The 12,610-nt window shown below is 38.4% G+C and overlaps 1 protein-coding gene across 7 annotated transcripts in view; it reads left to right on the top strand.

The window, feature by feature from the left end:
• Positions 1-10,404, top strand: part of EPS8 (EGFR pathway substrate 8, signaling adaptor) — a 131,570-nt gene extending 121,166 nt beyond the window's left edge. For all 7 annotated transcript variants that reach the window (XM_085230839.1, XM_085230865.1, XM_085230858.1 and 4 more), the window contains 3 exons: positions 3,319-3,499; positions 3,864-3,993; positions 8,996-10,404. In XM_085230839.1, the coding sequence (XP_085086965.1) occupies positions 3,319-3,499; positions 3,864-3,993; positions 8,996-9,109 (425 nt within the window). In that variant the 3' untranslated portion in view covers positions 9,110-10,404. The remainder of the gene's footprint in view (positions 1-3,318; positions 3,500-3,863; positions 3,994-8,995) is intronic.
• Positions 10,405-12,610: the final 2,206 nt, after the last annotated feature.

The raw sequence follows: 12,610 nt of genomic DNA, 5'->3' as shown, positions 1-12,610 counted from the left end.
AGATAAATGTTTAAGAAATGCTGAGATTTAAACCCATATTTAAAAGACACGTGTTCTATGCCTAGACAGTTCTCTATACAGTCGTGAAAGTAAGTAGGAGCAAAAACAGCCTTGCACCTGTGCCAGCCCTGGAATAGTATATTCTCACATTCTCTTCTGTTATGACTATCTAGGATCTTCACTCAGTTTTCAACACTGCAAATGCTCATGCTGTTATTCTGAGTAATGTACTCTGCCTGCCTGAGTTCACTACTGCATTCTAATTAAATCACTTTTGAAATCAGTTGGGCTCTTTTTACACTTCTCTCCATGACTGTCCATATTTCTAGGGTGTTTACACCTTTCTGAAATACAAATCCAAGGCTTCCAAGGAGGCTTACAGTGGCTGATGCAAGGAAAACACATTTTAGTGGTAGTGTAGGAAACTCGTCCTTATAGCCAGGACCCTTGGTCAAAGGAAGAGCAACTGGCAGGCCACTAAGCAAATTTATGTGTCCTTGTCTTAGGAGAATTGGAAGATATAATCCGTAGCTCTGTCGATGAAAAAATATGATAACCTGCAGCCAAGCAGTGTTAGCAGTCATGAAATGTTCTGCTTAAGGTTTCCTTGTAATTATAAACCACGGCTGCTGGGGAGGCTCCCACTCTGAACCAACTGAAAAGTGGCTAGGTTAACAGAATTTCCCTAATCAACAATTTCTGTCCTAAATATACTTGAAGTAATGAAATTGCCTAGCTCAAAATAACAGAAACTTGTTGGCAAGCACTTGCTACAGCTTCTAAACCAGTAGTTCTTAAAATAATGAGGTTTTTGCTTTTCAGGAGTTGAGAGTTTTTCCACTCCCCTTCCTTATCAGAAGATCTGATTTCCACCTGAGATGAAAACTGAAACCAAGAGTAGTCCTTTCTGCAGAGGGCCCCTTTCCCTGCACTCCCAGCAGATGGGAAGCATCCCTGCTTGCATACACTCAGCCTGTTGTGACATTGCCTGGTGGTAGATCAGCTCTCTCTTAGACTCTGAACTCATGAAGACTCTGAGACTCTTTTCAGCTTTCTCACACGACAGTCTAGCTGGTAATTAGAACAGCCTCTTGGGAGGAACACACCTCACTGCTGCTTCCCAGACAAACTAGGGCCAGCCTCTGCCTTTGGTTTGCCTCTTAAATGAAAACACAAACCTGAGGAGTTTTTTACAAAAGATATGGAGGTTGACAGTGAACTTCCCCCCACATAATTGATCTCGTTAGCTCCATTTGAGATGCTCTTCACATACTGCAGCAGATGCACATTTCCTTGAATCCATGATGGCTCTCTCTGTCTGCTACAGATGATAGATTTGAAGGCCACTCTGGCTTTAGGCATGGGCTGTGAAGGGTTGCTGTAGACCGAGTGGTTGCAAGGCGTCATCTGCCGTCCCTTAGGTTCCACTCAAGCCAAGGCCTTGCTTGATGTCTGTAACCTCACCAGGGGTTTAAACTCAAGCCCACTGAGCTTCAGGTGCCTAGATCCCCAGAAAATTCCTACCCCTACAACAGTCGTGGACAACCCTTCCCAATCAGCTGCAGGGAATGTGCACTGTAGCAGCCACCTCTACTGAGTGCGTTTTGTTTGTTTGTGATAATGCATCTAACAATAGTAAGAATTTGTTATCTAACAGCTAAATATTTGCCTTTTGATAGAGTCCTGGTCTAGATAAAACCTAAATCTTCCAAAATCCGTGCAAATAGAGATATAATAGCAATTTTCTTGCACTCTTCCTGTTTGGGAGAGTAACTGGTGCATACTACAATAACATTGTCCAAAGTCTTTATTTGTATATCACTGAGCATGTCATTTTGGCTTCCAATTCGTACTTTGGAAAAAAAAAATACAGATAGGGTCTGCGTGCTTCAGATATTTTGCTGGAGATACTTTGTCCACTTTCAGCCTGGGGCCTGGGGTTATTTTATAAAAGGAAGAAGAAAATGGTTAAAACATGGATTTTTCTTTTGTAATCTAAATTATGATTAGAAAAAAAACCAAAACCATGTTGTTTTTATTCATATGACTGGCAAGAGGGATGAGTCCTTGGAGGATTCTTGTGAAAATATAAAATGACATGAGAGATTGAAACATTTTTATAGTCTTATTGTTTTTTCATGTAGTGCTGTATCGTTTTCCCCTGTTGCTATCAAGTGTAACGGGAAGAAAGGAAAACTTTTGCCATCTGAATGCATCAGAAAAGTTAATGTAGTTACTCTTTGTGCAGCAAAAAAAGTTAATGTAGTCTTTGTGCATCAAATTGAGAATGTGGAATAATGACAACTGAAAATATCTTGTTAAGGAAATGGAGATTTTTCTGGATCATTTAAAATTTGCACGTCAATTATTTCTGTAGTAATGCCAGAGTTAATGCATAATGGGTTTGTGTAAAATCAGTAGGTTCTCTGTCTCTGAAGACGATTCCGCTATTTCAGATTCTACCTATTTTTGTGAAAATTTCCGCAGATCATTTTTTATGCATTTGAAAATATATTTGGCATTCCGATTTACTGTGTGCTAGTGACCAACAACGGAACTGAATGCTTCAGATAAAAGGGTTCTGTGTAAACTTGCACAGTTTGATTTCAAAGAAAAAAAAATAGTCTTACCCCAGTTCCAGTATCTCTGGTGTAATAAACTAATTTATTATTATTATTATTATTTATTTATTTATAATGCAAAGAGTGGCATTGTTTCAGTCAACTACCACTACATTACTGAGGCTCAGAGTGAATTCAAATTATTTATTGTGGTCTTTTCTTAAAATCCTTTAAAAGTTTGATTACTATAGTAAAGTATTAGGCTTAAGGCAGTATGTCTCAGCAATGGTAAATTTGTTTTTGTCTTACCTTGATTTGTACTAAGAAGTTGTGATGACTTTCCAAAGTGGAAACAATCTTTTATTTTCTTTCTCGTGTTCTTTTTTCATTTTTAAAACATTATGTTGGAAGAAATTCAAACTATGGCAGTTGAACAATCCAGCCCTCTTTGCCCATTTTTCAGCTGGAGTGCTAGAATGCTCTATCTACTTCTGCCACACCAAGTTTCTTCTTTCTGGGGTCTCAGTTGAATGTATATATTTAGTATGTTTTGGTTAGTAAAGGCAGGAGTGGGAATACTGAAGACTTCCCTGAGGAACAAGGTGAATAATAACTCAGTCAGAGCTAATGAATAGATGTTTAAAGAAAAAAAAAAAAGAAAAAAAAAAGTTTAAGATTTAAATTAGAGTGTAAGAAATGACCTTGCCTTGATAAAGTACTCTTGAGAGTAACTCCTGTGGGGAACCTCTCTCTCCAGGCAGGAAATCTCAGATGGAGGAGGTGCAGGATGAACTCGTTCACCGGCTCACCATTGGCCGCAGCAATGCCCAGAGGAAGTTCCATGTGCCACGGCCAAACATCCCAGTAGTGAACATCACGTACGACTCCTCGCCTGAGGATGTGAAAGCATGGCTGCAGTCCAAAGGATTCAACCCTGTGTAAGTTTGAGGACAAATCTGAGAGAGTTATTAGAAGTATTCTCCTAACAGTTAGTTGGGTATGGTCTGACTGCCTTTCAGAAAAGCAAGATACTCTTGGAGAAAAAAAATGTTTTAGCAAATATGTCTATTTCTACCTCATAGTTATTTATAGAGAGATATATATCTGAAAAAAATGTGTGCACATTAGCGTCCTCCAAAAGGTACTGGCTATGACATGTATGAGTCAACTTCAGTTGTCCTGTTGCTTGCAGTTTTATCTTGATTTGGTAGCTCTACTTGAGGTGATGATCGATGAAGACAGCTTCTTCCTCTTTGGCCAGCACTTTCTTATTTATTTCTTGCTTGTTCCTTGTGACCCCAGGACTGTGAACAGCCTTGGTGTGCTGACCGGTGCTCAGCTTTTCTCCCTCAATAAAGAGGAACTGAGGACTGTTTGCCCAGAAGGGTCTAGAGTCTACAGCCAAATTACGGTACAGAAGTCTGCTTTGGAGGTATGTATAACCCTTCTTACTAGTCTAATACTGGCTCACTGATGTCTAGGATATATGGTTCAAGTCATCATTTTTGAATATATGGAAGTAAAGAGCTCTTTCTGCAAGATACGTATTTTTTCCTCATCTCATCGTGTTGATATGCATCATTTGTACCTGGGTTATTTGGTATTAGTGCATTGAGCAGCTTTCCTCAAAACATTGGGTGGGATGTCTCCACACTTCTGAAGGGGTCCACAAAGCATTAGAAGAAGTACACGGTGGTACTTAAGCTTAAGTGCATCTTCATTGGTGGATCCTAAGTGTAGCAAAACATGCCCAACAGTGTGCTAGCAGAATTACTGAGCCATGGAAATATGTACAGTACTTCTATGCTCATTGCTCATTACAGTGGTATTGTTCCTTAAAAAATTAAAAGTTAAGATTAAGAGTTGCCCTAGGAAGAATGTTTACCAGTTTAAAACCAGGAAACAGCTACTTTTTTTTTTATTATTATTATTTTTAACTTGATGCAGGAAGTAGAGAAATAGACTAGATAATGTTTAGAGGTGAGAGTAGCCCACAGAGAAGCTTCAGTCTTCAAATCCTGTTTAAAGGAAAATTAATATATATTTATTTATTTATTTATTTATCTCATCAGAAAGCTGGAACTACCTTCCTTAAAGAATTTGAACTTCAAGTGCCAGATCTATTTTAAAAGAGAAGTTTAAGATGATGCATATTTTACAATTTACCTGATCAGTGTGGACCAGAGTGCATTGCTATTAACACTACCAAACTTGCTTCAAGTCTTAATTTCGTGTTAGGAATATGTTGCTAAATCCAATGCAATCCATTATTTCCTAGTGAGTATGCAAGTATATACTTCAGCTTCTCTCGAATGTCTACAGTCTTAAGTTTCATGAAGAAAGTCCCGATGTATGGAAATACAAAAAAGAAAAAGTTTATTAAAATAGTGTAAAACCAAATTTACTTCCATATCATTATTAATAAATGTTATTGTTTAGAAATTTAATTAGGGTTAGTTTTTTTTTTTTTCTTTTTCTTAAATACACAGTTTCTGACCAGTGTGCTTCAGAATGTGATCAGAGGAGCAATGTAAACTATATATCTCAGAGATGTAGTCTTGATGGAGGAGATCCAGGAAGTGAGAGTTTGACACTGCACCTGGAAGAACATTTCTTGTAAAGAGCTGTCTGTCCTGCCTTGGTGGCATCTTGTAGAATGTAAAGCTAACTTCATGATTGTGTTAGACTTGTATGTGGGTTTCTGCCTCGAAATCTTGAAAAGCACTCCTTGCTACTGTGGCTGAAGTTAGGCTGAAAACCACAGATGCATGGGATTGTAGAGGTCTGGCCTTTCCCTCTCTGTGATGTTTTTCTGCTTACCTCAGTTAGGCTTTACTCTGCAGGAAACTTAGCAGTAAAAACTTGCCCAGTGTTAATAAGTGGGTCCTGAGAATTTAGCAAGGTTGTTGGATTTTGTTAGTGGAAAGGTAATGCAAATATTTATTTCTACCTTAATTATTTGAGGTTTAACTGATGATTTTCAGAACTGAAGAAGTTTTTGATTACTTTAGCCTGGTTGTTGTGTTGTCTGGAACACAAAGGCGCATCTTCCTTTCTGTCCATATTTTGTATTTCATCTATCATATCATTTGTAATACCTGAATTTCATATTGCAAGTCTTAGAAAAACTGTACATATCTGTTTAAGATAATCTATAGGAATGTGCATAGTAAGTCCCAAAAAGTCTACCAGTGACTCAGGAAACATGGGCTCATGTCTTCCAAGTAAGGTTATGTTTTATTGCTCAAACTAGGAGCATTTCCAATTACAGAAGCATTTAAGTGCACTTGTACTTGTTGTACCAGTGTCAGACCTATTACACAGCAAAGCAAAACAGAATGCTTTTTATAAGTATGGTCATGGCCCTGACCACAGTAATTGTCCTACACAATTAATCAGTGACAACTTCTCATGTTCTGTAGCTCTGGCATTCTTTCCATAGTACTTTGGTATCATATTTCTGTAAATGTTCTGTGTGCTATGCATAAATAACAATAATGGCCAAGAGAAAACAAACCCATATGCTGTCTACTGTTACAGAACTCCCTGCCTCATCTATGCTTGTTATTTGTAGCCAGGAACTTCCATGAGTGTTTCTTGATTCATACAGTTTCTGCAGGTCAATGAAAGCCTCATCTCTCAAATTTGAGCCTGCATTCCTTGATACTAAAAACCAGATCCTCACCTGTATGCAGCTGCATTTTTATTTATTTAATTTTTTTTAAGTTCTTCAGCCTTAGGCAGAGGAATTAAGTATTCTGAAATTGGAGTTCCAATTCCAATTGTTATTGGAATGTAGTCATGTTATCTTTATGAGAACTCCATTTAACCCTGAATCCAAACCACTTTAAAACATCAAAGGCAGCAAGACTCTTCTCAGAGTTTAGTGGCCCCAGTATAAACATGACAAAGGAGCAGACCATGAAGGTAGTGGAGATGTTTGGGGTTTGGCAGCTTTCTAAGTCTGGCCAAGCAAAATCAGAAAGAAAACTCTGCGTGAGATCAGTGTGTCAGAGAGCAAAACAGCTGGACATAGCCAGGGCCAAACACCGTTTCTGTCCAAGAAGATGGTGGTTGCAAGCAGCAGCATCTCAGGAGGAGCAGACAGAGATGCCCCATACACCTTGTACTGATTGGGATTGCCTTCTGGGGAGCTTTTGTTCAGGATTGCTCCATAATGTTGAAATTCACCTTGTATGCAAACTACAGAGCATTTTACCCAATTGTTCAGTCAGCTGTACGGATTTACTTTTTCACTGCAAATTGAAAATGTTAATAGTTGCAGTGATCATTAGATGTTGTGTGTGCATTTCTTCAAATTTTGTGGAGCTCTGGGCATGAAGAACATTAATCAGAAGATAAACATAGAGATAAAATATCCTGAACATTGTCATCTCTGCGGGGGGGAAACTTCAAGTCCACATTCCTGTTGTTTTCCTACTCCATCTATGGAAAGCATGGGAACACATGAAAATAGTTTTTATCTAGTCCATGCATCAAATTGCTTGTTCTCTGAGGCACCTGATTGTAAGGAACAATACAGACATAGAAATGTGATGGACCAATGGGGCTTTTCACTGAGAGAGTGGTAAGGTTCTGGAGCAGGCTGCCCAGAGAAACTGTGGATGCCCCCTTCCGTGGAGGTGTTCAAGGCCAGGTTGGATGGGGCTCCGGGCAGCCTGATCTAGTGCCCGATTTAGTGGTTGGCAACCATGCCCATGGCAGGGGGTTGGAATGACATGATCTTTGAGATGTCTTCCAACTCATGCCATTTCATGATTCCGTCATTGCATTTGTTGATTCTGATTTCAGCAATCTGAGTCTAAAGCATGTAAAGTTTACTGGCTTACTGATACCTCATGATTTGGCTAGAAACTAAGCTGAGTAAATCGGCAGAGCTGAGATCTAACAGTCTGTTCAAAGAATTGTGTTCCCCAAAACAGCCCTCGGCTGCTGCGCTATGCTGTTCCCTGCGTCAGCAGGATGTGCCTGTTGTGTTGGGACATGTGATGTATTGCAGTTGCTTTTCAAGCCCATCAGTCAGGTTTTTACTGATGTTATCAGAAGATAAACAGTTACAGCCATAGCAGCTCAGTTCTTTGCAGAGAAGAAAATTCTATGTGACCTCTGATAAAGCAAGCTGTAAGGTATTTGCTAATGTTTTTTATGCATTACTTCAGTAAAGTACAGCTACTGTACTTGCTCTATATCTGGAACCAAGTGGGTAAGGACAAGATGAATGAAGACAAATCCAGGTGGTCTGTCACCTTCAGGGACTTAGTTATGTGCCCCCTGCTTTCCGCTCTCACTCAGGGAGCACAGGAGAGAAGAATGGTACTTTAGCTAGGATAAGTCCCTCTCTCTCTTTAGATGCCCAACCTGTCTGCCAGGTCATGGCATCAAATAATGCATTGTAATAGACCTAATGGGATAAATCTAAATTAAATTTCCTGTCATGAGATAAATTCTAAGAGAAAAATGAAGAATCAGTTGAAGGATGTTTTCCCTATAACAGTCCAGAAATTGATTTCACAAGTTTCAAAAACAGTTTCTGCTTCCTTAGTGAGGGGATATTTGGGAAGCTAGTGTTCAAGCTTAGGTCATGCTCCAGGCAAGTAACACAGCAGTGATACAGATCTTGTTTCATACTCTCCTAGCTTTATTCAAAGTCGTGTGCTTTGTAATGTTATGCTCTACTGTATGTGCATCCTGGCCTTGTTAATGACTTAATTTATGTTTTCAAAGAAATCTCTTTGCCCTAACTCTTCAGAACTGTTCTTTCACCCTAAATGTGAAATTAAGCCTTGTCCTCAGAATGCTGTTCTTGGGCAACATTGATACATTAATAGGATTCAATTCTTATTACTGTGCTCTGGGTTTTAGTACTGCATCTTTGATCAGCAAATGCTTGATGTCACACAGTATGATGCAGAATACTAAGATTAGTAATCCAAATCCTTACTAAGGCCTTGGCTGTGCAAATCCATGGGCATGTGTGAATTTAGTGGTGACATAGATCTAAAAGCCCAAGGATTTTTGTGCTTTAATTTCTAAATATGATTGCCATGATTTTTAAGTACTGGGGTGAAGTCCTAGCAAATTTGGTGGTCTTTAACTCTGTATTTAGGCCATATTTCAGTCCATGAGTATCCAGTGCTAATGGGGTCTTGCATGAGAGGTAATGGTACTCAGCAGTGTTAAAAATCAAGCTGGTTAACAGTTTATAGGCTCTTTTCTGATCTACATTTAGGAATAGCATAAATGCTTCTGTTTTCCAAATGTCACATAACCAGATTCTTAATGCATTTTTAGTGGTGGAGCTGCAAGCTATGTTTAACTTGCTCAAACATCTATCTTAATAAAATGCTGTCAGTAGAACTTCATCCTTTGTCAAAATCACAGATTAACAGCTCTTTTTTTTTCTTTCTTTGTAGGCTAACAGTGGCAGTTCAGAACTGCAAGAAATTATGAGAAGACGACAAGAAAAAATCAGTGCAGCTGCATCAGATTCAGGTGTGGAGTCTTTTGATGAAGGAAGCAGCCACTAAAAGTCTTTCCTCTTTTCTTTAGTTCCACTGACAATAGCATTATACAGTCCAGCTTTGCTTTAGTGAAGGGGAATGTCTTATAATTCTGTAAAAGTACATAACTAGCCATCATAAAGAAAACTTACAGTAGTATCTGCAGAAGTACTTGCTGCTGGCTTCTCATCATTAAAAATGAAAATGAGAAATCCAATGTAAGTTCCTGACAGGTGAAACTATTGGCACTAGAGTCACTTATACCCAAAGACAAGCCTTGGCTTTATGGAATTAACATTTCAGTGACAGGTAAACTGGAATGTATTTTTATTTTTGATCCATCCTAGGAGAGTTGAGCCAGGAATAAAAAGCATTTGAACTCTTTAGTAATAATATAGTTCTGAATTCCATTGCCAGCTGTAGTTTGCAACTATGTCTTTCTTACAGTGCATTCAGCTACAGGATGTTTAGCTGATGCCAGCAATCAAAGAAGTAATCTTTAGGGTATGAACAGCAGCCCAGCATAGACTGAATCTTTTGTTGCATTGCTCCCAAGGTATTTTATTACTAATGACGCTGTTTATACCAAAATAATACTCTGTACTTTGATTTTATCAATACTTCACTTGTGATGAACAATAATATTGCACAAGAAGGAATTAGTAGAAAGTAGTAACACAACTCAGCTGAAAGAGGGGATCAGATCTGCTGTAGGTAGCCATGAAACAATTCTCATTATTTTTTTTTTAATACACTTGCCTTTTTTGTTTGTAACTTAACCTGTCAGAGGAACAGTGTATAACCTAGGCTCTGCGTGTTGATCCCAGACGTCAGTTTTTCCATATGTAAAAAGCTGTTGTTCCTTTTTGAATGTAATCTTTTGGAAAATTGGATTCCTGGAGGCAAGAAGGAGAGAAAAGGAAGTGTCCCTTCCAGCAAATATTATTTTTGAAGATGCGATGATTTTTGTCACAAAAATGTTCTGTTACTTCAAATGGTGTTGTGATTTTATATATAATATATGTATTATATATAATATATAATATCACTTAATTTAGACAAATTTAATCATCTAGTTTGATTAAGTTTCATAGTGCCTTTTCCACATGAATCAGCTTGAAGTCTGCAATAAACAGTATTTCTTGTCTGTTAAATAGTTGTATCTTTGTGGCTACAAAGATGGTATTGAAATAAGAAAGTGTTCTTGATTTTTGCCATTAGTTTGCTTTTCCTCTGTGTACAAGGAAAAAAAAAAAAAGAATCCTATTCATTTTTTTCATAAAAGAAATTAAAATCTTAATAAAGGTGTTTAGTGCCATTTATTGTAAATGTCCTTACAAATACTATTTCTGTGTGTTATGTGTGTCAATGTATATATTTAGTCTGGTTAAAAGCACATACGACACCTGTCATTTAAATGTGGTCTTACTCAGAAATGGTTCTGAAAGTGAAGAGTCCCAAACTTAAGGCTCCAAATGCCACAGCAGTTGCCAAGAAGAGGATTTCTGTCTTACCCTCTGAAAGAAATGATGATTCCCCTATCACATGCTCCCTACTGGAGACATTTGAACCAGAACACATTCATGATGACTGCATCCATTCAACCTATGCAACTTTATGGGAGAAAGTTGATGGTCTCACTGCCCAACTTGTCATTAAAAGTCAGGTCTGGTCCTCCCAAGATTTGAACTACTCTCTAAGCCACGTTTTAAATTTTCTTTCCTGCACCCCCACTTGTATGCATCCATACCTATCCAGCCTGATGTGTTTGTTGTACAGCAGTCCCCTTCACTGCGTGATGAATGACTAACAACATAAAGGAAAGTCTCAGACTGTTCTTACATAGATACTGCTTGTACTGCTTACAAGAGTAAGAAACTTAAAAAGATTTTTGAAACCTGGACATAAAAGTTAAAGTCACTCTTTTCACGTGGAAAGTACATCTGTTATTATAAAAGCTATAGCGACGACTTTGTGCACCTCTCTTTTCCTGTTAAGTACCAAAATACAAAGCCACTTCTCATACTCACTGCAACTTTGTTCTTGCATTGAACATACAGCTTTGCTTTCGCTCAAAAGAAGCCACCACCTTAGACTTTATGTAGTTTGGTACACATAAGTGTTAGAAGAAGTCCGATATACCTTCTCTGAAAGAAAAGAGGTGGCTTCTCAGCTGTTTTTGTAGTTGGTAGTTATTTTTAATCTGAACGCGGTCAGTATTCTCAGAGATCTTTGGAGACGCCTGGGAGGAAAACAGGAAGACCCTTCTGTGTAAGCAGAATAATCTGTATGTTTTGTTTCCTTTGATTTTTTTTTTTCTGCATTTTTTAAAATTATTATTTTTTAAATTAACTGCTAATGATTAACCAAGCCAGTAAAGCTTGAAGCTGAATTTTACACTTCAACATTGCTGAATTAGACTGTATGACTTCTATGTAACAATCTGTGAAATTTAAGTGATGTTAAAGCAGATATTTCCCTTTTTCCTGGAATTTTCTTGATGGTTTAAGGTACTCCAGAGAGCTTCATACCTCCACTGTGCAGTTTTTGAGTTTACAGCCTGGTGGCAGTTACGAGAAAGTAAAAGGAGATTTGATTTAGGGTTAAGAAAATGAAAATAAATAATTTTCTTCCATGTCTGAGAGGAAAATGAAATTGTCAAATGCAACATTTCATTCCAAATGTCTTCTCGAGGCTTTGAGCAGTGTGTTGTGATTTTTGTTTTTAACAGTAATATTTTAGACGGCTACACTGTGTGAAAAGTGTACAATGGTGTGGAGGAGTTTTGGCATCCCATGCTTACTCAGCAGTTTTATGCTTTCTTTGCACACACGGTGAAACAGCAGTCACTTCTGCCCACTTCTTTAGTTACCTTGCTTCCATGACAAGGTAAAGCTGGCTGTAGAGAATGTTTATTCACGCTAAAGGCTCTATATGCTTCTTTTGAGCCATGCTGTCTCTCAGATACTCCCATTGCTTTAGAGGTGCTGTTGAAGAAGGCCAGGAGAGATGGTACTTTCATCCCAACACACACACTTAGGCAGGTTTGCACAATATATGAGTTAGGAAAAGATATTTTGTCTGAAGAAGGGGGTTTTTGTTTGTTTGTACTTAATAGCAATTGACTTTGTGAAGTAGCAACCTGTAACAATCAGAAAGATCAGCGTGGTGGAATGGTGATGTAGGAGGCGTAATGGCAAGAGGATCAGCACAATAGGAAGATGTTACAAAGGAAAAGTGCTCATGCCACAAGGGAGGGATCTCCAACCAGAGATCTTTCCACAGTGGTAGTCACCCCTTAAATGAGGTATAAGAGAGGTGCAGCCAGGCTCAACCCCTTCTGGTCACACAGGTGAATTGCCTTCACCTTCCCAGGGCTGACTGGGTCTTTTCCCCAGGTGCTCAATCAGTGGTTCAGGCCATGGCTCAACAGTTCCCATACACAACCAAAGGAAAAATACATACCTGCTAACAAGTAAGTGGCATACTTTTTGACAAGCATTCAAAATTCAGGCTACTCAGGCAGCA

Source organism: Meleagris gallopavo, chromosome 1 (assembly GCF_905368555.1).
Source record: "Meleagris gallopavo chromosome 1, MGAL_WU_HG_1.1, whole genome shotgun sequence".
NCBI lineage: Eukaryota > Metazoa > Chordata > Aves > Galliformes > Phasianidae > Meleagris > Meleagris gallopavo.
Note: the sequence above shows the minus strand (reverse complement) of the source record. Positions and strands in the feature narration are given on the sequence as shown.